We start from the raw sequence: 27,422 nt of genomic DNA, 5'->3' as shown, positions 1-27,422 counted from the left end.
TATGGTATATTTGAAACCCAAAACATAGCTTATGCTATTTTAGAGGACTTAGTAACTTACTTTCAGTATGTAATTTTTTTTTCTAATATTGGGTCACTGACACAAGCTAGTTTTATTGAGTAACGACTGTATCATTTCAGAATTGAGGCTGTGAGTCACTGTAGGTGCAGTACAATAATTTTGCTTATACAAATTATCAGTAATAATATTTATTTACATCAAAATAAAAATTCCATCAAATAATGATGTCTAACAGCTGATTGTCATTTGTCTTTATTGCTTAATTCTCTGACCAATACGAACACAGATATCACGTGGGTAGTTCTAACCAATAAAATCGTGGAATTCATAGCGGTATTTAACGGCTCGTTGATTCTGTGGTGTGCGGTGGTTAAACTTTACAAGAATCTACAGGTCGAGCAAGTCTCGTAAATTTCACGATTGCGAGCCACGCTTCACGCAACCGTGTTTGCGTACTTGTGTTTCGAGTTGCGTGGTCTTGCGGAGTTACATTTACCAAATTTAAATCCGTTCCAACATGCTGTCAAAATTAAATCAATATGTCAATATGGCTACTGGGTGTAAAAGATAAATCTTATTCTATCTGTTCTTAATGAGTTTTAGATAATTTTAGTTGTATTTCTTTGTAATTTTGTGTTGTACAAAGATTAATTTAACATTTTCTCTGGAAGTATTAATTTAGAAAGATAATTATGCTTCATTGGTGTTGTGTTTTGAAGTGTGAAATGCAAAGTAATTGTGATAAAGTTCACTTTTAAACTGAACTAAATAAGGTATCTGAGAGACAACAATGGTTAAATGCAATACAATGTACAGGTTTTACTAGCGAAATGAAAATTTTCCTGTCCTGTCTGCTGTAATCATTTTATATCTGGTAAGTTACAATTACAACAGTAACGATTTTTGAAGATGTTAACATTTTAATCTTATAGGAAAACCAGCCGACTTAATCGATAATAACAATCTCCAGATTGGGTTCCTTCAATAAATATGGGCTATAAACACAATGAAATAAGTTCCCCAAAATCTAAAATGGAGTGGTATCAAAGGAGAATTAAAGGAAAAAATATTCATATTGAAATTATTTATAAGGCACTGGACTGTCTTAAATTCTACAATAATACTAGGTGGGTAAATGATTTTAGACATTTTTCATTAAGAGTAGATTAAGATTAAGTAGATTTTCATTCAGTAGATTTAAGACTTGTTTACACAGGTAGAGTAATGATGCAAGTACTTGATAGAGTAGAGTAACTCTACCTGTAAAAATGCTCAGCACAGTAGAATAGCTGGTAGAGTGTATAGTTGGAGTTAAAGTAGAGTGACTAGCAACCTATGGCAAAGTAACTACTCTATGACCACCACTACTGCCAAAATGTCTACTCGGCTGCACACTCTACCCATGGAACACGCTCAATTATGGCAGAATAGAGTAGGTAGGAGAGTACATGGGGGCGCTGTCATTCTGGCTGGAATTGTGTTTTGTGTAAATAGTGAAAATGAAGTTCACCGAAGATGAAACTTTAAAACTTGTAGAGCTATAATACGGCGAATACCAGTGTTTATGGAATTTAGGTAGTGTATACTACAGAAATAAAAGTTTGCAGCAAGCTGCGGAGGATGAAATCGTCGAAAGAATGGCAAAGGGGGCTTTGGAGTAAACGAGCTTAAGCAAAAAATTAAGAATTTAAGGTGCACTTATAATCAAGAGTGTTTAAAAATACAAAAATCGGTTTCACTATACTAGCATCAGTAATATACTTGTACTCTCCTCATGTGAATGGTATCAAGCCATTTTTGGTAGAGTACTACCGCTACCCTACTCTCCTCAAAACTCTACCCATGTAAACAAGTCTTTAGAAACAGTGGAAAATGAGGTAGCTAGTAGAGTAAAATATACTGGTTTAGCAAATTACAATGTTTTAAGGTAATACAGTAGCGATAAACAGGTAGCCAAAACGTGTTCCAAGATTGTCACTGTAATTTTGAATATTTTTTCGAGGCATTTGGCACACGTATTCGTAAAATAATAAAGAATGGCGGTACAGAGCCCAATTTGAAAAATATATTAATATGTGGAAATTACTCTGTAATTATACAATATTTAAAAAACGAGCCTGTACCGCCATTAAGAAGAACAAAAAAATACACTTTCTTCAAATAAACTTTTTTTTCCGATGCCTAGATTTTGTGTAATTTTGGAAGTACTAATGAAATAAAAAATTTTAGTAGTTCCAAAATAACACAAAATCGGATAAAAAAGTTGTATTTGAAGAAAGTGTATTTTTTTGTTCTTCTTAATGGCGGTACAAGCTCGTTTTTTTTATATTGTATTTAATTACAGAGTAATTTCCACATAATAATATATTTTTCAAATTGGGCTCTGTACCGCCATTCTTTATTATATTACGAATATGTGTGCCAAATATCTTGAAAAATATTCAAAATTACAGCCGCAATCTTGGAACACATTTTCGCTACCTGTTGATCGATACTGTTTCCTCTTAAGATAGTTTTAATAGTTATTTATGATATAAGTATTAAAAGTACAATTTTAAGACGCGCATGTGAAAGTTAACTTGAAAAAATAATTTTATTAATGTTTTGACTTCCACATCAGATGTCATTGTCAAAATACAAAATATTTATTATTATTAGGTTTGTTCTAGCAAACAGTCAAACTAGTCAAAAACCATCAGCAAACAGTTGGTCAGTAAAAGAACATAATACAGTCACCAGTGCGATCCCCTCTACTCGCGCTGGTCCACTATTCGCTGATGGTTTCAAACTGATGCTAGAACAAACCTATTATTATTATGCATATCATTATCTGTAAATAATATTTCTTCTGATTGTTAATTGTAAAGGATAGAAAAATTACCATTTATTTCATTTTTTTTAGAATCAGCTGAGAGAAGTGGTCTACAAAAAACCAGGAAGGAAACGGAATATGTGGCTACGAAAGGCAAAAGAAAGGTTTACAAAGCAAATGTGACACATTTTTTTGAAATATTTAGGAATATCAGTAAATTGCATTAAAAAAATGTATGAAAAGATTTTGTTCAATAAAAATGTTTATATTTATCAAGGATGTATTATTTGGTATGGCCACATATCGTCAGTGATGTAATAATACATCCTATTTGTTTTTTCATGAGTTTTGTAAGAGAGACTAAAAACTTGTCTTAGGGTCACCTCCTGTTTTCATATGATATTTTTTGACTTGTTTTGTAGTAAATTAAACTATCTATGAACTACAAAACAAGTCAAAACTTACATATGAACACAGGAGGTGACCTTAAAACATGTTTTTCCATCTCTCATACAAAACTCATGAAAAAACAGATAGGAGGTATTGTCACATCAGCAAGGATGTACAGTGATAAGTGCCCTAATAACCGGCAAAATATGGGCAACATATTTAGTTGTGAGATAAAAAGAAATGAAACTAGTCGAGCTGGGAAATTTAGCGAAATTAACCTTTAAATTTACGTTATATTGATCCCACCTTTACACATATCGGAGGAGTATGTCAACTAAAACTGTCACTGTGACAGTGGTAGTTTCCAAACTCGTCTGATACGTCTGAAGGTGGTACACAATCAATACAATCTAAATGTATAAGTTAATATCGCTAAATTTCCCAGCTCAACTAGTTTCATGTCTTTTTATCTCACTACTTAATACATCTTTTGTGCTATTTTGCCGGTTATTAGAGCGCTCATCACTGTATTTCTGGTATATCCAGGGAATGTCTACAAAATATATTTTGAATGTCCAGAGAACATTAGTGGACATTCATGGAATGTTCCAATAAGACATTCAGGTAATGTTTAAAATGCTGACACAGGATTTTCCTGGGATGTTCAGGGAACATGTTTTCGGGGATATTCCAGGAATTTTTCAATGTCTGTGTACCTTCTATGGACCTATATGGAATATTTTGGTGTTATTTTACCGCCGCACTCCACTTGCGATTTGTAATCAGGAAGATTGAACACATTGTTTCAAATACAAGTCAATCCATTTGTGACTAAATAATCATGGATTGACTTCTATTTGAAAGAATGTGTTCAATCTTCACAACTACAAATCGCAAGTGGAGTCCGGCGCTTAGGGCTACTTCCTCTTCGGTATTACGTATTATACTACAGAAATCAGGAACTTTCCTTCTAAATATATGTATGCATCTTGGCCATCAAACATATTCTTCCAAACATTTTTTTAAGGGGTTACATAGGTCTTGTGGGTAAAAAAGTGACTTTAAAAAAATTATATCTCGAAAACTAAAATTTATTTTTATTTATAATTGGAACATGTAAAAGTATAGTACTTAAGGTAGTCTCAAAAAAAGTTTCAGCCAAAAATATTCATTTTTGTAGAGTTTAAGTTTTTTTGCGTTGGCAGCATAACTAGTCTCATCTGAAATCAAAAAGTTTCTTGTAGTTTATACCTCTGGCTAGAATATGAACAAAGGAATTAAAAAAAATTAAATTTGAAGATTTTACATAAGTTTAAACACATTTTTGACTCCAATTTTTCTCATTTTTAAAGTAGTTTTTTTTTATAAAACAAAAATGACCTCATCTAATAAAAAATCCTTTGTTCATTCACTAGCCAGAGGTATAAACTACAAGAAACTTTGATTTCAGATGAGACTGGACTTGTTATGCTGCTCACTGCAAAAAAGGGCTGTTGTGGAAAAATTGCAGTCAACTCTACAAAAATGAATATTTTTGGCTGAAATTTTTTTGAGAGTACTATACTTTTACATGTTTCAATTATAAATAAAAATAATTTTTAGTTTCCAAGATATAATTTTTTTAAAAAGTCACTTTTTTTACCTGCAAGACAACAACTTAACAAATTGTTGATTTCAAATTGTAACAATTGTTTTGCAAAGTATGCTGCCTTCTTGTATTTTCTGTGTTATCTTCATCATACAATTACTTCATCTAAAAACTTTCTGCGATATATTCGCAACAACAAAAACAAACAAAACAAAAAAAAATAAAACAAAAGTTTAAACAAGAATCTACAGGTCGAGCAAGTCTCGTAAATTTCACGATTGCGAGCCACGCTTCACGCAACCGTGTTTGCGTACTTGTGTTTCGAGTTGCGTGGTCGTGCGGAGTTGTATTTACCAAATTTAAATATATATAATCGTTTCTACTGATTCATAATAATATATGTCAATATGGCTACTGGGTGTAAAAGATAAATGTTATTCTATCTGTTCTTAATGAGTTTTAGATAATTTTAGTTGTATTTCTTTGTAATTTTGTGTTGTACAAAGATTAATTTAACATTTTCTCTGGAAGTATTAATTTAGAAAGATAATATGCTTCAATGGTGTTGTGTTTTGAAGTGTGAAATGCAAAGTACCTAATTGTGATAAAGTTCACTTTTAAACTGAACTAAATAAGGTATCTGAGAGACAACAACGGTTAAATGCAATACAATGTACAGGTTTTACTAGCGAAATGAAAATTTTCCTGTCCTGTCTGCTGTAATCATTTTATATCTGGTAAGTTACAATTACAACAGTAACGATTTTTGAAGATGTTAACATTTTAATCTTATAGGAAAACCAGCCGACTTAATCGATAATAACAATCTCCAGATTGGGTTCCTTCAATAAATATGGGCTATAAACACAATGAAATAAGTTCCCCAAAATCTAAAATGGAGTGGTATCAAAGGAGAATTAAAGGAAAAAATATTCATATTGAAATTATTTATAAGGCACTGGACTGTCTTAAATTCTACAATAATACTAGGTGGGTAAATGATTTTAGACATTTTTCATTAAGAGTAGATTAAGATTAAGTAGATTTTCATTCAGTAGATTTAAGACTTGTTTACACGGGTAGAGTAATGATGCAAGTACTTGATAGAGTAACTCTACCTGTAAAAATGCTCAGCACAGTAGAATAGCTGGTAGAGTGTATAGTTGGAGTTAAAGTAGAGTGACTAGCAACCTATGGCAAAGTAACTACTCTATGACCACCACTACTGCCAAAATGTCTACTCGGCTGCACACTCTACCCATGGAACACGCTCAATTATGGCAGAATAGAGTAGGTAGGAGAGTCCATGGGGCGCTGTCATTCTGGCTGGAATTGTGTTTTGTGTAAATAGTGAAAATGAAGTTCACCGAAGATGAAACTTTAAAACTTGTAGAGCTATAATACGGCGAATACCAGTGTTTATGGAATTTAGGTAGTGTATACTACAGAAATAAAAGTTTGCAGCAAGCTGCGCAGGATGAAATCGTCGAAAGAATGGCAAAGGGGGCTTTGGAGTAAACGAGCTTAAGCAAAAAATTAAGAATTTAAGGTGCACTTATAATCAAGAGTGTTTAAAAATACAAAAATCGATTTCACTATACTAGCATCAGTACTATACTTGTACTCTCCTCATGTGAATGGTATCAAGCCATTTTTGGTAGAGTACTACCTCTACTCTCCTCAAAACTCTACCCATGTAAACAAGTCTTTAGAAACAGTGGAAAATGAGGTAGCTAGTAGAGTAGTAGTAGAGTAAAATATACTGGTTTAGCAAATTACAATGTTTTAAGTTAATACAGTAGCGATCAACAGGTAGCCAAAACGTGTTCCTGTAATTTTGAATATTTTTTCGAAGTATTTGGCACACGTATTCGTAAAATAATAAAGAATGGCGGTACAGAGCCCAATTTGAAAAATATATTAATATGTGGAAATTACTCTGTAATTATACAATATTTAAAAAACAAGCCTGTACCGCCATTAAGAAGAACAAAAAAATACACTTTCTTCAAATAAACTTTTTTATCCGATGCCTAGATTTTGTGTAATTTTGGAACTACTAATGAAATAAAAAATTTTAGTAGTTCCAAAATAACACAAAATCGGATAAAAAAGTTGTATTTGAAGAAAGTGTATTTTTTGTTCTTCTTAATGGCGGTACAAGCTCATTTTTTTTATATTGTATTTAATTACAGAGTAATTTCCACATATTAATATATTTTTCAAATTGGGCTCTGTACCGCCATTCTTTATTATATTAAGAATATGTGTGCCAAATATCTCGAAAAAATATTCAAAATTACAGCCGCAATCTTGGAACACATTTTCGCTACCTGTTGATCGATACTGTTTCCTCTTAAGATAGTTTTAATAGTTATTTATGATATAAGTATTAAAAGTACAATTTTAAGACGCGCATGTGAAAGTTAACTTGAAAAAATAATTTTATTAATGTTTTGACTTCCACATCAGATGTCATTGTCAAAATACAAAATATTCATTATTATTAGGTTTATTCTAGCAAACAGTCAAACTAGTCAAAAACCGTCAGCAAACAGTTGGTCAGTAAAAGAACATAATACAGTCACCAGTGCGATCCCCTCTACTCGCGCTGGTCCACTATTCGCTGATGGTTTCAAACTGTTTGAAACTGATGCTAGAACAAACCTATTATTATTATGCATATCATTATCTGTAAATAATATTTCTTCTGATTGTTAATTGTAAAGGATAGAAAAATTACCATTTATTTTATTTTTTTTTTTAGAATCAGCTGAGAGAAGTGGTCTACAAAAAACCAGGAAGGAAACGGAATATGTGGCTACGAAAGGCAAAAGAAAAGTTTACAAAGCAAATGTGACACATTTTTTTGAAATATTTAGGAATATTAGTAAATTGCATTAAAAAAATGTATGAAAAGATTTTGTTCAATAAAAATGTTTATATTTATCAAGGATGTATTAATTGGTATGGCCACATATCGTCAGTGATGTAATAATACATCCTATCTGTTTTTTTTCATGAGTTTTGTAAGAGAAACTAAAAACTTGTCTTAGGGTCACCTCCTGTTTTCATATGATATTTTTTGACTTGTTTTGTAGTAAATTAAACTATCTATGAACTACAAAACAAGTCAAAACTTACATATGAACACAGGAGGTGACCTTAAAACATGTTTTTCCATCTCTCATACAAAACTCATGAAAAAACAGATAGGAGGTATTGTCACATCAGCAAGGATGTACAGTGATGAGTGCCCTAATAACCGGCAAAATATGGGCAACATATTTAGTTGTGAGATAAAAAGAAATGAAACTAGTCGAGCTGGGAAATTTAGCGAAATTAACCTTTAAATTTACGTTATATTGATCCCACCTTTACACATATCGGAGGAGTATGTCAACTAAAATTGTCACTGTGACAGTGGTAGTTTCCAAACGCGTCTGATACGTCTGAAGGTGGTACACAATCAATACAATCTAAATGTATACAATGTCTTTTTATCTCACTACTTAATACATCTTTTGTGCTATTTTGCCGGTTATTAGAGCGCTCATCACTGTATTTCTGGTATATCCAGGGAATGTCTACAAAATATATTTTGAATGTCCAGAGAACATTCGTGGACATTCATGGAATGTTCCAATAAGACATTCAGGTAATGTTTAAAATGCTGACACAGGATTTTCCTGGGATGTTCAGGGAACATGTTTTCGGGGATATTCCAGGAATTTTTCAATGTCTGTGTACCTTCTATGGACCTATATGGAATATTTTGGTGTTATTACCGCCGCACTCCACTTGCGATTTGTAATCAGGAAGATTGAACACATTGTTTCAAATACAAGTCAATCCATTTGTGACTAAATAATCATGGATTGACTTCTATTTGAAAGAATGTGTTCAATCTTCACAACTACAAATCGCAAGTGGAGTCCGGCGCTTAGGGCTACTTCCTCTTTGGTATTATGTATTATACTACATAAATCAGGAACTTTCCTTCTAAATATATGTATGCATCTTGGCCATCAAACATATTCTTCGAAACATTTTTTTAAGGGGTTACATAGGTCTTGTGGGTAAAAAAAGTGACTTTTTAAAAAACGATATCTCGAAAACTAAAATTTATTTTTATTTATAATTGGAACATGTAAAAGTATAGTACTTAAGGTAGTCTCAAAAAAAGTTTCAGCCAAAAATATTCATTTTTGTAGAGTTTAAGTTTTTTTTGCGTTGGCAGCATAACTAAGTCCAGTCTCATCTGAAATCAAAAAGTTTCTTGTAGTTTATACCTCTGGCTAGAATATGAACGAAGGAATTAAAAAAATGAAATTTGAAGATTTTACATAAGTTTAAACACATTTTTGACCCCAATTTTTCTCATTTTTAAAGTAGTTTTTTTTTTATAAAACAAAAATGACCTCAACTAATAAAAAATCCTTTGTTCATTCACTAGCCAGAGGTATAAACTACAAGAAACTTTGATTTCAGATGAGACTGGACTTGTTATGCTGCTCACCACAAAAAAGGGCTGTTGTCGAAAAATTGCAGTCAACTCTACAAAAATGAGTATTTTTGGCTGAAATTTTTTTGAGAGTACTATACTTTTACATGTTTCAATTATAAATAAAAATAATTTTTAGTTTCCAAGATATAATTTTTTTAAAAAGTCACATTTTTTACCTGCAAGACAACAACTTGTTGATTTCAAATTGTAACAGTTGTTTTGCAAAGTATGCTGCCCTCTTGTATTTTCTGTGTTATCTTCATCATACAATTACTTCATCTAAAAATTTTCTGCGAAAAAAAATAAACCAAAAGTTTAACCACCTTCACACCACAGAATCAAGTTACACAAATTTTCAAACACCTCACCTGACACAGCGTCTCAAGTACGATTGCGCGAATTGGTAAATATAACTCCGCACGACCACGCAACTCGAAACACAAGTACGCAAACACGGTTGCGTGAAACGTGGCTCGCAATCGTGAAATTTACGAGACTTGCTCGACCTGTAGATTCTTGTCATCATTACTTGTCAGAGATATTTTTCTATCTATAATAGAAAATCTACAGTTTTTAGAGTTTATACGATTCATCAAGGGAAAATCAATTGCGGGGAGGTTATAATTCCTCAAAAAAAATGTCGAATTAACAGTAGGTATGTACCTACCTAGGTAGGTATCGAAAATTTACAATTTTTAATGTTTTTTGAGATTTGCCAAAGATACGTCAGAAAATGAAAGCTAAAAAATTATGGTATAATTTTTTGTAGAAAATCTACTTTTTTTAGTGTTTATACGATTCATCAAAGGAAAAGCAATAGCCGGGAGGCTACACAGTTATTTATCGAGCAAAATAGCACAATATTTGAAGCTTTCCTTGGGTTTATTTCCACAATTTTAAGTATTTGCTAGAAAATCTACAAAAGGCGAAAAGAGAATTTAATTTATTTGATGTGCCTACACTTAATAAATAAATAATGGTATGTAAGTAAAAGGGACCCTCATAAAGAAAAGTGTATTTGCGTATTGCGTAAAAACAAAAGGTATAAATTAAAATCAGTAATTGTTCATTTTTCAGTATTAAAATTTTTACTAATTAGGCAACACATCATGCACAACGAGTTTAAAATAGAAATTTTCGTATTTATTAATTTGTTTACGATCTAGTATTGAAATAATGTTATTATATAAGTTTATTTTATAAATAAACACTTTGTTGCTTCAATTTGTTTCTTTATCTACATTAGTGTAATGGTCATTATCAATTTATACACTGTGTACGTAAAGTATTGAACAAATTCTTTTTTCTGCTACAGAGCATTTTTAAAAATAATCCTGAAACACGTCGATTTTTGATTTTAATTTATCGTATTTTAAAATAATATTGAACTATACAGGGTGAATTACTTTCGAGTAATGACGTCACCGTCATTTTTTTTTAAATGGAACGCCCCCATTTTGTCTCAATTTTCGGATTACTCTAGCTGAGCTGATTCCAAAAATGTATCACATGTTGATTCAAATTGGTACAGGGTGGACAAAAATACAACAGCTTTGTGTGTGTTCATAAAGTAACGCGTTAGTTAAATTAACAATATTATCAAAAATACTTATTGTATTTTTGATATTTTAATTAATTTTTGATTTTAATTAATTTTTGATATTGTTTAATTTAATATTTTAATTTAATATCAAAAATTAATTAAAACTTAATATTATGAGCACACACAAAACTATTGTATTTTTGTCCACCCTGTACCAATTTGAATCAACATGTGATACATTTTTGGAATCAGCTCAGCTAGAATATTCCGAAAATTGAGACAAAATGGGGGTGTTCCATTAAAAAAAATGACGGTGACGTCATTACTCGAAAGTAATTCACCCTGTGTATTAGAATATCGACGTGTTTCAGGATTATTTCTTAAAATGCTCTGTTTAGCTAAAAAAGAATTCGTTCCATACTTTACGGACACAGTGTATAAAATAACTAATGATCTTTTTTTCAAATTATTTAAAATTTATTTATGCAGTTTTTAAAATAAAAGTTTAAAATCATTTTATTGTTGCTATCGAAATTCTACTATGTATTTAGGGAACCCACCATACTTACTTAATTTATAAAACATTTTTGTATTATTAATATTTTTACCCTTTACTACCGAGATAATTCAGTAGAATATCTACGTTTTTTAGAGTTTATACTATTCACCAAGGGAAAAGCTATTGCGAAGAGGCTATAATTCATCAAAAAATGATCCTACTGCTTTGCTGCCTTTCAACAACCTATCTATTTCCCTCTCTTCGCCTCCTCTATTTGTAACTGTTATTTCAAGGTACTCAAATTCTGTTACCTTCTCAAATTTATACTATCTCTCTCTCTCTCTCTCTCTCTCTCTCTCATTCCTTAGAGAGATCAATTTATTTTCTTCTGTATTTTCCCCTCTCGCAGTTCCACATATTTGGTTTTTTCGTCATTTATAAATAATCCAGTATTTTTTCTAGCTTCTTGTTGAAATTTGGTAAACATTTTTTTCGAAGTTATATTCTTGAACGTGTCAGAAACACCCAATCATCTGCGAAATCTATGCACTTTGTCTGTTGTTCAGAATCATGCCGTTTGTCTGGATCTTGGCTCATCTAATTATTTTTTCTAGCACTAGGTTAAATTAATAGTCTATGGACAAGGGAGTTCTCTGTTTTAATCCCCTATTAACGTTAAACTGATTTGAAAGACATTCTTTCTATCATGACTTTATTAGTTAGCGTCATTTTAACTAATCGTATTAATTTCTGTATGTAGCTATGTTTTTAATGTAGCCCTTTATTGAGGTTTTAAATAAATATACCTTTTACACAGAAGATTTTCTTCAATTTTTGTATTAATTTCTCTTTTATTCCTAGTGATCTCATTGCTTTGAATAGTCGTTTCGTGAAATGGAGTGGTAGGCCTGTTTAAAATCAATAAAGAGCATATGCAAACCTATTATGTTTTCTCCATAACTGTTTTTATAATTTTAGAATAAAAATTTGGTCGCTTATTGTTTTTCCCTGTCTGAAATCAGTCTTAGTATTCTCCTATTATCTCTGTTTCGTCGGTTTTTATCCTCTTCTTATAATTTTTGCTAATCCCTATACTACTTCTAATAGTGCGATTCCTCTGTAATTTTCACAGTTGTTGATATCATCATCTTTATTGTGAATTGTGCAGATGATGAGTGCTGTATTCCATTGCTCTGGCATTTTTTCGTCATCCCATATTTTTATAATAAGTCTAGTTATTTTTTGCTGCAGTATATCTATCTCCTCCTACTTTTAATATTTCTGCTGGCACTCTGATTTCTCCTTTATTTTTTAGGTCCCTTTTTACTTCTATTGACTCCTTTACTGACGGCTCTTGTGTTTGTTGTTCTGTTTCATGTATTCTTTGTTGACCTGTACACATTTTGCTTTATTTGCAACATGTATTTTGACAACAAATTGCATTAAAATAGCACACAAAATAGAACATGTTCTAATTTTTCGTCTAGTACAAATCTTGCATTAAAATATCCAGTGGGTATGCGTAGTTACATAATGGAGCTTTTCATTCACAGTCATTTGTTTAAAGCTTCTATCATGTGTCGTCTAATATTAATATATCTACGTCATACGTTATTGGTATTGCTCAGTATTGCTAAATGATACAAACCAAAGACGTATGACGTAGATATATTAATATTATGTAACACATGACAGAAGCTCGAAACAAATGACAATCGATGAAAAGCCCTATCTGTCTTGCATGTCCCTTGAAGTTGAGAATATTTCCTTTATGTAAATCTGGCCATGTTTTCACCAATCACAATCAACCAGGCAGGCAACTTAATTCAAAATAAGATACAAAATTCACAACAACCTTTTAATTCTAAAATAAAAATATAAAAAACAAACTTTTAAATATTGCAAGAATAAGTACAAAGTACAGCTTAAGTATTTGCCAAATAAAATTGTCAGGTCTTCAGATCATACACAAAATGGCAAACATTCAAAGCAGCAAAGTTAAAATCATAGTAAAATCATCTTTTAAAAATAAACATTTTCTTGGGAGAATTTTAGAAAGTAGGTAGATAGATCATGTTGAAAACGTTTACAAAAGAGGAGAGAGCAACAAGGAAGTGAGGTTAGACGTCATTTAAATGGACGATAAAATGGCCTCATATAAATGACAGTTGACATGACAAATTTCTCGTATTTTGTTCTTCCCCACTTTTATATTATTTTAGTACCAAGTTAAAATACAAGCTTATGATTGAAAATAAAGGAGCAGGAAAAATCCAAGCCAAGAAACAAAAGTGCTGCAGGAAAAATAGTTGAATAGATTACCAAAAATGGACTAAAAACATTAAATTGTTCACGTGACTGGACTCTTAATTACTAATCAGTCTTACATTTTTGATTGGTTCTTTTGATTTCCATTTATATATCGACTGATTTGTTCTAAACATTTTCGAAGGTTAAAATAATTGATGTGTAAAAAAGATATAAAATTAATTCAGAAATGTTGTTTGTTCATTGTTTATTTCTGCTGAATATATTGTAGTAAATCCATAGCAGTTACTATTCCCAAGGGCTTTTCAACAGCTCCTAAAAATATAGAAAAAAGTAATTAAAACTATCGCTGATAGCAATACTCTATAACTGACAATACAAATAATGTTACCATATTAAGAGGAAACAGTACCGATCAACAGGTAGCGAAAACGCGTTCCAAGATTGCGGCTGTAATTTTGAATATTTTTTCGAGATATTTGACAAACGTATTCGTAATATAATAAAGAATTGCGGTACAGAGCCCAATTTGAAAACTATATTAGTATGTGAAAATTACTCTGTAATTAAATACAATATTAAAAAAACGAGCCTGTACCGCCATTAAGAAGAACAAAAAAAAAACTTTCTTCAAATAAACTTTTTTATCCGATGCCTAGATTTTGTGTCATTTTGGAACTACTAAATTTTTTTATTTCATTAGAGCTACAGATATATCATCATAAAAGTCTTCAACTTCTTCGTCTGGATGGTGTGTTGTTGGAGCGTATACCTGGATAATTTTCAGTTTATACCTGTTGTTGAGCTTTAGGGTTACATAGGCAACTCTTGTAGACTCACTTTTTATATCAACTACGTTCTTCTTATGTTTTTTATGGATGAAGAAACCGACTCCTCCAACTGCTTCGGTTTCGGAGCCAATGCTATAGAAGAGGTGTCCTGATTTCAGCGTCTTCAGCGCTGTCTCTTCAGCGACTGAAACAGCGAAGTTTTCACCACGGTGTCTTATTTCGCAGACTCCTATTACGTTCCATTTAATTTCTTTGATTGCATCTTCCATTTCGAAGAATTTTTCTCCTGACAATAGAGTTCTGGCAATATAGGTGGCAACGTAGAAAGAAAAGGATTTTCGTATTTCTCGTTTCGTCAGTTTTTTGTCCCCCCAGAATCCTTGGGACAGACTGATAAATCAGTGTGAGACTCTGGATATATCCTACTCACCTGGGGTCTTTCCGTCTTTGTTTTAAAATCTGACATTTCGATTTGTTTGAGGGAATGTTGGCAACATAAAACACCACGCTTGCCGAACGGGTTGGTAAGTCGCAGTATAGAAGCCAATCAAACTGCTGCAGTCTTGCCTCCTACTATCCAATATTAGGCCGGTCCTGGATCAATTCCCATACGCCCCAACATGGTACTGGAAATGCTGCTTACCATTTTCAGGAATATTTATCGACCTTCCGGTCTAGATCCGTAACGTTCTGCGGTAACAGAGGCACCTCGTGTAGGATGTGGCTCTTCACCACGAATTACGGTCTTGACTAGAGAGAGGCTAAGGCTCCACTTGGAAGAGGTATATTCGCTTCATCTAGCCCTGTGAGATTATGAGGACCAGTGTTCAGTCAATCTGATACAAAGGTACTACCTCTCCAAGCCTACTAACCCCTCACTATTTAGTATGTTACATATGTCAAAAAATCATAATTTAAAAATAATTACACTTTTATAAAAAAATAACTTTTTTATAATAAAACGTTTTTATTATTTATAGGAGAGAATATAAAATAATTTGACGATATAAAATGCTTAAAATTCCAAAAATTACACTATAATAAAAAAGTACTTTTTATAATTCCACGGTTTTGTTATATACAGGACACAACATATTTCGAAAGAATAAAATATGAATTTTTAGTAGGTGTATTAACTGTTAAAATTATAATTCCAAATATTACACTAGTATAAAAAAGTACTTTTTATAATACCACGGTTGTTTAAAATGGCATATATAATATTTATATATAATAATTAACTTATAAAATATGAATGTTAAGTATATCAACTTTTAATTATTTATTAAAAAAATTTAAAAAAAGATACGCAACAGCCGTGTTCGAACTAGGCAACTCTCGATCTGCAGTCTAATGCCACTGACCCACCATCAATTTAGCATTAGTCACATTTTTAAAATACATAGTTTGAAATAAAAAAAATCGATTTATCCATACAGGGTAATTGATTAATAGAGTAAAGCTCCGTAGATTCGTTATAGATAGCAATAAAAGTTATTAACAAAAATTGTAGCCAACTTTGATTACAAATTGATAATCAGTAATCGTAAATTGTCAGTTTTAGACAATTCAGTCATGGCTTACCTAAAATTTGGATAGATTTAGACCCGTGATTAATAATTTGCTCTGAAAAATGAAAATATCTCGAAAACTAATAAATTTAGCCATAGCGAATGTTATATAAAAATTAAAGTACGGTAATAGTACCAAAAAAGGGCAAAAAAGTTAACCATTTTAAATACCTACGATGTTGGATAAACGAGACACTAAATCCGGATGAAGAAATTAAAACTCGTATAGAAATTGCAAGAGGAGCATTTATGAAACTTAGATCTATTCTGAGCAACTCTCAGCTGAACTTACAACTAAGAATCAAGTTCCTAAAATGTTATGTGTATCCTGTATTACTATATGGATGTGAAACCTGGATCATGAAGGTTAACATGATGAACAAATTAGAAGCCTTTGAGATGTGGTCGTATCGTAGAATGCTCAGAATATCTTGGGTTCAACGCATTTCAAACAGAGAAGTCTTAAACAGAGTAGGTCAAGGCGAAGGTGACTTAATGAAGATGATAAAAAAGAGAAAACTTGAATATCTGGGGCATATAATGAGAGGTAGCAGATACAGGATGCTGCAGTTAATACTCAATGGAAAGATCGACGGAAAAAGAGGAATTGGTCGAAAGAAATATTCATGGCTCCGAAACCTTCGTCAATGGACTGGCTTATCAGCAGATCAATTGTTACATGCCGCACAAGATCGAGAACGATATCGGCAAATTGTTATGGAAGCTACCCACGCCTAAAAATTTGGGCACGGTACTTAAAGAAGAAGAAGGTAATGGTACTTTTCGATAGTGATATAAAATACAGGGTGTTTCATTTAAAATTACTGAGAAAATAATGTACTTGCGTTTTGACTCGCCCTGTATTCAATATAAAAAAAATTAGCAATATCGATCATTTATGAAAATTTTGACAATACATAAAAAAATATGGCATCATTATACCATTGCCGTTGTGCTTATTTTTATTTATACAGGGAGTTAAACTCGTTACGATTTTCATATAATATTGGTTATAACATTGTGAATATCCTGTATAACATACTAAACCTTTATATTTTTGTAATGGAGAAGTTAAGAAGATTTCGAATATAAAATAAAATACAGGGTGTTCTATTTAAAAAAACATATTTTTGATCTGCCACTATGTTATCGAACACCCTGTAACATTCTAACTAATTTTGTAATGTGAAGTTCAAAGTTAACTACAATTTTTGTTATTAACTTTTATCGCTATCCATTATCTACTATAACGGATCTACGGAGCTTTACCCCACTAATCAATCACCCTGTATAATAGCAGTTAAATATTGCACTGTTAGCTAGTTCTAAGCTATTCTGAAAATTTCAGGTACCTAGGTAGCCTAGAACTATTTTTAAAATGGATTACAAAATTTGCGGAGACCGTGATAACAACCAAGCCAAGTAGGTATATAAAAACGTTTTAATAAGAATCGACCTGTTTCGGGATTTCTTTCCAAAAGCTCCCATTCTCGAAAAAATTAATTTATTTCATAATTTTGCCCTTCTCTGTATATTAATATTCTTTTTAGAAAAGAAGTATTCACTCTGGGAGATTTAAATGCCCGAGTGGGAGAAAGGGACAACAGTCAGATTATTAGAAAGTATGGAGAGGCTATTTGAATAAATATTTGAATAAATGAAAACGTAATAGTGCGCGCATACTGGCCCGATTATGCACAGAAAACAATCTCCAAATATGATAACACTCAAATAATGAATTTTGATTTTATATACAAAAATATTTTACTGATTTACTTACCTTTGGAATCGAGAACTACAACATAAGATTCTTTTTCCAAAATTCTTGAGATAAGACCGATGCTTGCTGTTTTTTGAACTTTAGGATAAATTCGCACCACACATCGTTCCACCGTTTCGTTAGATTTTATGGTACCTCTAAGTAGGCCCTGCATCAAATTCTGTAACGTTAACATCCCCACCATATTTCTAAAAATTTAAGAAAAATTAATAGGTGTGCATAAAGCACACTCAATATGTTTTAAATTGTCATAATCAGCAGTAAGCTTTGTAGATTTCAGGAAAGCATTTGACCATGTCAATCATGAACAACTAATAGATATCCTACAAACGACAGGTTTTGACGACAAAGATATTCGGAATGTGGCAAACCTATACTGGGATCAAACAGCAAGAGCAAAAATAGGCAGTGAACTTACTGAAAAAGTGGAGATCAAAAGAGGTGTCCGACAGGGAGTGTATCTTTTCCCCACGTCCCTTCAATATTCACTCCAAGGAAATATTTAAAAAATGTATGGAATGTATGGGAAATGCGACAGAGGGCATAAAAATACACGGAGAGTTAACGAACAACATAAGACATGCCGATGATACGGTGATCATGTCAATTAGCATAGATAAATTACAACAGGCAATGGAAAGGGTTAATGCAGTCAGCGAGGACTACGGCCTGAACCTCAACTTCATGAAGACAAAATGGATGCTGATAAGCCAAAAGCAATATGAATTGATAATTAAGGGAAAAATAAGAGGAGGAAGGAATATAGGAAGAAGGAGAATGTCATGGTTGAAATTTTAAAGGACTGGTTTAAATGCAGTTCGATATAACCCTTTAGAGCAGCGGTAGATAGAGTAAAGACAGGGAAGTTGATATCCAACCTCCGATTGGTAGACGATACATAAAGAAAAAGAAGACTACTGTATTAGGCTGTGTGACACAGAGTCTGGAACATGGTATAATGATATTACTTTTATTTCTTGCATTATACTGGTGTTGATCAGCATGTGTTTTGATTTGCTGCAAATTATTATGAATAGTTAACAAACTTTCAAATATATAATGAAGGTAATGGGCGAATACCATATTTTTTGAATCAAGGTTTACAGCTGTATTGGTATTTTGCTGAATCAATAATTAGAATTGCTGATTTCTGTAGAATAAAAACCTTATATGCATAGGACGAGTTTCCCCATAGAATTATGTCTTAGTCACTTTGTTTCTATTGTTTGTATAATCCGGTCTGTTAATCCAAAAAGAAGCAAAAAACTTACCCTGCACTATCAACGACAGGTGTTTGATCTATCCCAGCCTTTTTCATCATATTTAAAATCCTTTCGCAAGTCATACTCTCAGTAGCTACGTGCAATGTAGGCAGATCTAGCTCCAAAATATTTTTGTCCCACCACCTAAAATTTATTGACTTTAAAAACAAAATTAACAAAAATTAATGATAACGGGTAGACCTCTTTGATAACGGGTAGACCCAGAAACACGTGTCGGAGGATAGTAAGAGACTCGAATTGAATCGAAACCCAACCGCCTATGTTCAATTTGTGTCACGTTATACTCAACGCACAGTACAAAATAATAGCGGTTTAGATGGGTAAACGGTTGATGCATTAGTGGAATAGATTCCTAGTATCGCCAGATGGCTTGACTAAGGCCGTCCGCACATGGAGCGACGCTCGAAGTAATCGACTCGATTCCAATAGCGTAGATCTCTCCCTGTCACTTAAGTTCCTTCGTTATGGCATTGAGCTCCGTACACGGAGCGTTTAGGATTGCAAATCTCCTCGTCTTGTACGACTCTCGTTTCGTGCGATCTGAAGCGCACGAGAAAGTTCGAGTGAGACGCACGTTTACAGTCATTATTTTATTTGTTTACTTCGTTTTGTTGATTTTTGACCTAAATTAAATTTTAGTCTTTTTAAAGATCGGTGAATGTTATGTTCGTTGATTGTAGTACTATTAGCTTTGTGGAAATACATATATTGTTTATAATGTAAAATTCTGAAAACATTGAACTTCTGTTTCTAGGTGTTTATTATAAAATTCGTTGAGGAAGTAGAAAAATACTCTCATCTGTATAAAAATGTAATAATACCGTACTTTTCACATATCGAAACAGTCGTTTTGGTTACTATATTAAAAATGCGTTAATTTATAAAAACAGAATCGACTAGTGTGCGGAGGGCAATCGCTTGTGTCGCAGGGTTCGTACAAGACGAGCAAGACGCGCGAATTTCGAGACGTGTCTTCGATCGACCCATGTGCGGACGGCCTAAGCCTTGAGTTTACAGTTTACTTTAATCGTGATCAACATTCACTTCATCTTTCCCCACGGTTCTTAGACATTACTACGGTTGCCTAAATCGACTAACCAATGAACATTAAGGGTGCGATTACGTCACGAGAGTGTACTGTCATTTGAATCGTAATATGATTTTTTTCGAATCCTGAGAAAACCAAGTATTTTAGAAAAATTTAAACGCAGGATGAAAGATTACATTATTACCGAGGGCGGAAAGCCCCTTAGAATAAACAAGCAGTTTCTATTGAATGAAATATTTGAAATTAAATATCACACTTCTCTTTTATTTTCAGCCCTGTAACTTATTAAAATAAACATTATAGAAGTTTTCAGGGACTTTCGGCCCTCGGTAATAATGTAGTCTTTCATTCTGAGTTTAAATTTTTCAAAAATATTTATTAGTTTTCTCAGGATTCGAAAAAAATGAATACAATTAAAACACATTGAGAATTTTGACATGCGTCAAAATTTTGCATTAACTCAATGTAAAATTCTAAACTGTTGAATTCCAGCTTCCCTAATTATTTTACTTCAAAAGACATTAGAAACTATTTGTAGAGGATTGAAATCTGTATTGAAAACAACTGTTAAAATTGGTCTACGTAATTGAACATATTAAAAAATTTTGTAAAAAAGTGATACATTTTAGTTTTCAGCCCAAACTTAGGCCACACACAATGCAATAATGTTCACATTTTTGAACTGTCAATATTTTTATTTTATCATCTATTGTTTAAAAACAATACAGTTGATAAGATACCCTCAGTTGCGGAGAAAGTATTAATAATAAAGATTTTTTATTCAGTCAATGGTGTGAGCACTGTCAGTTAAATAGTAACGTGTGGCCTAACTTTTACACGCATACCTATTGTGGCAAATGTATCATATTTTTCAAAATTTTGGAATGCATTTAAATCGTAGAACAATTTTAACTTTTGATTTTAATACAGATTTTAATTCTCTACAAGTATTCTCTCATGACTTTTGATGTAAAATATTTAGGGAAGCAGGAATTCAACAATTTAGAATTTTACATTGAGTTTCCTATGGCCCTTTTTCACCACCCGGTATAAGATAAAATGTGTACTATTTGTCTTATTATTTCATAATAACACAAATAATACACATATATACACAATAACACACATTCAATGATCGAAAATCATTTAAAAATATGGGAATGTGAACTCTTGTGACGTAAAGTCAAAAATATAAGTCTCCCCACCACCGTCGGTCAAGGCAACCGTAATAAAGTCTAATAACCGTGATCTTTCCCCATTTTTCATATTATCTAATCTTATAAAAGCCTAATGCGATAAGTCACGCAGTCTATCCGGGCCATTTGTCGATATATAAACATTCAATGACGTTTAATAAATGTAATTTTATTTTCTTATGTCCCGGATAATTTTATTATGTATCTATATTTTAAATAAATTATATACCTACTACCTACGTACGTTATACAGTGATGAGCGCCCTAATAACCAGCAAAATAACGCAAAAGATGGACAACATAATGCGTTGTGATATAAAAAGAGATGAAAATAGTAGTGTACAATAAATATATTATACACGGCTCACTAAAATAATTAGTTACGCCCCTGTACTACTGATTACTTAAAATTCAAGTAGTATTTATGTAACCTTTCTGGAAACTCCAGGTTATTGTTGAGACTCGCATTTGAACCCCTCGCCGGGGCAGATCGTCAAAAGCTTCCTAACGAGAATCATCTCTAATCTATCGACGCTCCCGCTATTCGTAAAAAGGCCGCATTTTACCGGCTTTTTTTGCTATCGTTTTATACCGCTCAGATAATTCAATCTGCTCAGTATTATCGACGATGATTTATTTAGCGTATTAGTGAGTGCCTTACAAATGAACCAAATGGATTATGGAATTCAATCAGAGCTCTGATGTGACACGTCATCAAGGAATAAAACTGTAAGTACTCTACATGTATGTGAACATAACTTATTAGTCGTGATACTGTATGCATTTTGAACCATATACCTCTCGTAGCAAATATTCTTTGTGCCATTTATGCAGATAATACTTTAAATTACATATGAAAAATCGTTATCTACTCTTAACCAGCTTACCTATGGGAATATACTCTATAACCGTACAATAAGTATAGGTTACTATTGTTAAGGATACTTTACGTATTGCCTAAACATTTCTGTTCCATCGAGCCGTATCATATTAATTATTTATTAATTAAATCCTCAAGGTCCTTCGTATTTGCATATTTTGATAATCTCTATTCTGAGAATAACGGTTTTTCATTTATAGTGTCTTTCTGTTGCATTTGGAAATTTCCAAGCCACGCCGCCCCGGCACAAAAATAAAATATTCCTCTCTTTCTGCACTCAAATTCTCAGTATTTAACCCAGCACGTCTCTACAATAGCTGGTAGGTTGTTAAGCCCGGTCTACACGTGCAATTTCAGAAACTACTTGCTTTGTTCAAATAAAGGAGTCGTTTTGTTTGTATGAAAAAATATTTGCATATATTACATTATTTTATTTTCGTAAATATATTTTTCTGTTTATAGTATACAAAAAGTGTACTCATTTCTTGGCTGATAGTACGGGTGTTATAATTTTAACATTGTTTGTTCAACCTTTTGATTTAAATTAAATTTATAATTTTGAATCCGATTAAGCCTGGTTCACAGGTTACAAAAATTATTAAAAATAATTTTGTTTTCTTGCATAAATTGTAAGTTTTTGCTACATTTAGCTTCGCTTAAGCTCATTTTACACTTCTAGAAAACTATAGAAAATAAATAATTGTTTTTTCCTTCAATTTAATTAATTTAAATACTTGTTAAGGGTGTCTCACACTTGCTGAAAAATACCCATTTTGGAAAATTGCATATATTTTGAAATTTTATAGTTTTGCATTTCATATACTAATCTGCGCTCATACAGGGTGATACTATTAAGCCAATCTCACACTATTAAACGTGTAATATATAATATATTGTACATATTCTCTCATTTTCGCATCGATTTATAGGTTTAGACATTTGCAAATAATCTATCTAATCTCACATTCTCGCAACATGGCTGACCGATCAAAATATAACCGACAGAGGCTCACCGCAAAACTTGATATAACCAAGTTGGCTGATTCGGTTCCCACAACTCTTAATTCTCTAAACAAATATAAAATTCGTGAAATAATTTCACAACTCAAACATTCTTACGGACTTTTCCGCGATGCTCAAAATGTGCTGGAGACGATCCCCGAGGAACCTACCCCCTCTACTGATTCCTCTGTGGTTTTTGATAAATATTTGGATACAATTTCTCTATTGGAAGAAAGGTTAGAGGTCATTGAAAGTTCTAATGTGACTGCTACCCCCTCCCTCCAATTTGACCCTAATTCTTCTCTAACCTCACAGTCTATGGCTAGGCAACGAACAGTAAACCTCCCTCGTATTCAGTTAAAACCATTTAGTGGCTTAGTTACTGAATACAATTCATTCATTGAGACCTTTGATACAATAATAGGATCTGATACTACATTAAGTGATCTGGAAAAACTCATTTACCTCAAAAGTTTTCTAACTTCCGAGCCTTTGACGCTTCTCGAGCATATCCCACTCACAGGTGACAATTACAAAATAGCCCGGGATAACCTGACACAAAGGTACGCCAACTCTAAATCGCTTATCAAAACTCTCATCTCTCAAATTCTTGATGCGCCTCCTATTTCTGGAAACGCAAATCACTCACAATTAAGAAATTTTCATACGGTCATGTCAAATAATTTCAAGGCCCTATTGAACTTGAATAGGCCCCCTTCAGATCTCTTGCATTTACTTCTCATACATATCGCTACTCAGAAACTCGACGCACCTACCATTAGGGCTCTTGAGTTCCAATCCGGTGGTAGCCAAGCTACCCCTGATTTTGTCCATTTTCTAGGGGAAATCGAGACACGCGTTGTTCATCTTGAGAATATTCAATCTCAATCAAAACCAAAATCGACTACTACTTCCAGACACTCTTTACACCTAGCCTCAGACACTTCTACCAGTAACCTTTCGCCTCGCTTAGGTCCTAAGAAATGTTCCTATTGCAACGACTCTCACTCGATCTACTCTTGTCCTCAGTTCAAGCAGTTGAATTCTAAAGAACGTTTTAGTTTTGTCAAACAAAATAAATTTTGTATTAATTGTCTTGGGTCTCACATGCTCGATCAGTGTAAATCCAAATTCTCTTGCATAGTTTGTAAATCTCGTCATCACACGTTGCTCCATTTCGACAAAACGGGTCATAGTAACCCTTCCGCGGCTGTTGGCCAACACAACTCAAATAATCATAATAAAACCGCTATCTCAAATAACTCCCATACACAGGGTAATTCACAACAGGGGCCCTCACATGTTAGAGCTCCTGAAACGGAAGTTAATCTTCAAAATTCGACTCCACATTCAATGGCTCTATCTGCAGCCTCGCTTGATAATCATTTGGTGTTATTAAGCACACTCCAGGTCTATCTTGTCGCTCCTAGCGGCAAGAGGGTCTTCGCAAAGGCACTCTTAGACTCGGCCTCACAGGTTTCATTTATTAGTGCTGACCTCGTAAAGGAACTGTCACTCACCACTAGAGATGGAAAATTACGGATCAATGGAATTAACTCCACCTCATCCTCGTCTCAATCTATTGTAGATACAACAATTTTCGCTGTCGCTAACGACGTTCCTTTTGACATCTCGTGCTCTGTACTCCCAAAGATAACAAATCCGCTTCCTCAAATTTCTATTTCGGCGAGCAAACTAAACATACCCTCAGAGATACCATTAGGTGATCCGATGTTCCATGTAACATCCCCAATTGGTATCCTGCTCGGTGCAGACCTGTATAACGATATCATTCAACCTGAAATAATTCGTTTGGGAAAAGGTCTTCCCGTTCTTCAACGCACTCTACTCGGGTACACGATATCAGGGTCAGTTCCAGACTTTGCTCTTAAGTCGAAAAATACTAAAAAGGCTTTGGAATTTTATTCAAACTCTCTCGTTACTTGTTGTTCTCATAACACTCCTTCCGCCGTAAATGAGCCGGTAGTGTCCAACGAGGAACTATCCGATCATTTACAAAAATTCTGGGAGCTGGAAGAAGCCGCTCCTCAGAACACCGATCTCATTAATGATCACCCCGCTGAAATTAATTTTGTAAAACATGTTAATGTTCTCCCCAATGGACGATATGAGTCCACACTCAATCTCAAACTCCCTATCGAAGATATAGACATGGGAAATTCGTTTCTCTCGGCAAAAAGACGTTTTCTCAGTCTCGAGAAACGTTTTCAACTCAACCCTGATTTATTGGAAAAATATCAGGACATTATATCGGAATATCTCAATAACGGACAAATAATTCAAGTGCCGTTAAAAATGCTAAATGACTCAGGTAAACCTAATTACTTTCTCCCTCACTTTCCCGTTTTCAAATCCAACTCTACTACTTCCACTCGTATAGTTTTCGATCCAAACAATAAATCGTCTACGGGAATCTCCCTCAGTGACGTCATAGACAAAGGTTATGTCGTCCAACATGAACTTTTTGACATTCTCGCTAAGTTTCGTCAGTTTAAATTCGCACTAGTAGGCGACATCAAGGCTATGTTCCTACAAATCGCCATTTGTCCCACTGAAACATTTCTGTTAAATTTTCTCTTTAGGGACAATATTCAGCAGCCTTTACGGTGCTATCAATTTCAAAGATTACCCTTCGGGCTCCCAAGTAGCCCATTTATCGCTCAAAGAGTTATCAAGCACATCGCTGACAACAACAAACATACCCACGAACTTGCTACTAGTGTTCTGCAAGAATCTATCTATATGGATGACCTGATCAGCGGTGCTGACAGTCTTCATGAATTAAGTTGTCTTTTCGAACAATTAACTTCTTTGCTAGAAACCCATGGTTTCCTCCTCCACAAGTGGAACTGCAGTTCTTCAGAATTTCTGTCTCAACACAATTTAAATCCCGTCTCTGAAGTCAGTCTTAACTTCACGGGATCTGATAAAGTCTTAGGCATATTCTGGGATTCAGAACGCGACCACTTTTCGTTTAAAACTCCTATCTTCAAATTGGCTAATGTTGTTACTAAACGTACTATTCTCTCCTACATTGCTACTTTGTATGACCCGCTAGGATGGTTATCCCCTGTCCTTGTGAACGCTAAGCTCTTGATACAGGAAATATGGTCCCAGAAATTGGACTGGGATCAACCCATTGACTCACCCATCATTATGAAAAATTGGCAAAACCTCTTATCGACATTCAAAACTATAGAAGAGGTCAAGGTACCTCGATGCTTACTTTTACAAAAGAAAGTTGTTGATGTTCAATTAATTATTTTCACCGACGCATCGGAAAAAATATACAGCACTTGTGTGTATCTCAAAGCGACATACTCAGACTTTTCTGTATCGTCGCGGCTTATCGCTTCTAAAAACAAAATTTCTCCGCTAAAAAATAAACTCACCATCCCCAAATTGGAACTTTGTGGAATAGTGTTGGGAGTCACTCTGGCTCATAGACTTTTTCACATCTTCAAGAAAAATTTGAGTATATCTTCATCTCATCTCTTTGCTGACTCTACAATTGCCTTGTCTTGGATACTTTCTAAAAAACACATTTGGAACATTTTTGTACAAAACAGAATTCAAAAGGTCAATTCCTTGTTGGAAACTTTTCCTTGTGATTTCCATTTCGTCAGAAGTCACGAAAACATCGCTGACCCCCGCTTCCAGAGGGATAAATGTCTTTGATAATCCCCAGACCACCGAAGACTGGTTATGCGGACCTAGCTTTATTAGAGACAATCCCATCGATTTTTCTCTTCATCAAATTCCTCATTTTCAGGATGATCTTCCTGAATTAAGGAAGTTAGTTGTCTCAAACATAGCAACAAATCACGAACTCAACGACACCTTTGAAAATCTATTCGCTAAATCTTCTTCTTTTCGTAAAATTCAAAGAATTGTCGCTTATCTTTTTAGATTCATCAGTAATATTAAAAAGAAAATAAATAACTCTCCACGAGATACGGATATATTGACGCCACCCGAAATGGAGATCGCTGATCACGCGATCATCAGGTATATCCAAAGTATCTACTTTAAAAAAGAGATTCTTGAATTGAAAAATGCTAAACTCGTGACCAATAAAGCCATTCGTAAACTCAACCCCTTCCTACAACATAATGATGGGCTGATTCGTGTGGGAGGACGTCTCCGACACGCCCCCATATCGTATAATCAAAAACACCCCATTCTACTTCCTTCTAAATGTCGAGTTGTAGAACTAATCTTG

General features: G+C 33.4%; 1 protein-coding gene and 2 long non-coding RNA genes across 5 annotated transcripts in view; 2 read left to right on the top strand and 1 right to left on the bottom strand.

The window, feature by feature from the left end:
• The first annotated feature begins 389 nt into the window (after positions 1-389).
• Positions 390-7,760, top strand: LOC126883133 (uncharacterized). 3 transcript variants are annotated; one of them, XR_007697513.1, is made up of 3 exons: positions 390-895; positions 954-1,148; positions 7,579-7,760. It is a non-coding gene; the product is annotated as an uncharacterized LOC126883133 (long non-coding RNA). The 3 variants fall into 3 exon arrangements; XR_007697512.1 differs by lacking the exon at positions 954-1,148 and adding an exon at positions 5,607-5,801 and having other exon boundaries at positions 391-895; XR_007697514.1 differs by lacking the exons at positions 390-895; positions 954-1,148 and adding exons at positions 5,186-5,548; positions 5,607-5,801.
• Positions 7,761-9,857: 2,097 nt separating this feature from the next.
• On the top strand, positions 9,858-10,542 carry LOC114334176 (uncharacterized). The gene is made up of 2 exons (XR_003653065.2): positions 9,858-9,973; positions 10,106-10,542. It is a non-coding gene; the product is annotated as an uncharacterized LOC114334176 (long non-coding RNA).
• A 2,662-nt stretch (positions 10,543-13,204) lies between these two features.
• Positions 13,205-27,422, bottom strand: part of LOC114334177 (cystathionine beta-synthase) — a 65,131-nt gene continuing 50,913 nt past the window's right edge. The window contains exons 8-10 of the mRNA XM_050648379.1: positions 19,042-19,176; positions 17,771-17,958; positions 13,205-13,943 (exon numbers count right to left, since the gene is read on the bottom strand). Coding sequence (XP_050504336.1) covers positions 13,876-13,943; positions 17,771-17,958; positions 19,042-19,176 — 391 coding nt within the window. The 3' untranslated portion in view covers positions 13,205-13,875. The remainder of the gene's footprint in view (positions 13,944-17,770; positions 17,959-19,041; positions 19,177-27,422) is intronic.

Source organism: Diabrotica virgifera, chromosome 4 (genome assembly GCF_917563875.1).
Source record: "Diabrotica virgifera virgifera chromosome 4, PGI_DIABVI_V3a".
Lineage (NCBI taxonomy): Eukaryota > Metazoa > Arthropoda > Insecta > Coleoptera > Chrysomelidae > Diabrotica > Diabrotica virgifera.
The sequence above is the reverse complement of the archived record's forward strand: the minus strand, read 5'-3'. Positions and strand labels throughout refer to the sequence as shown.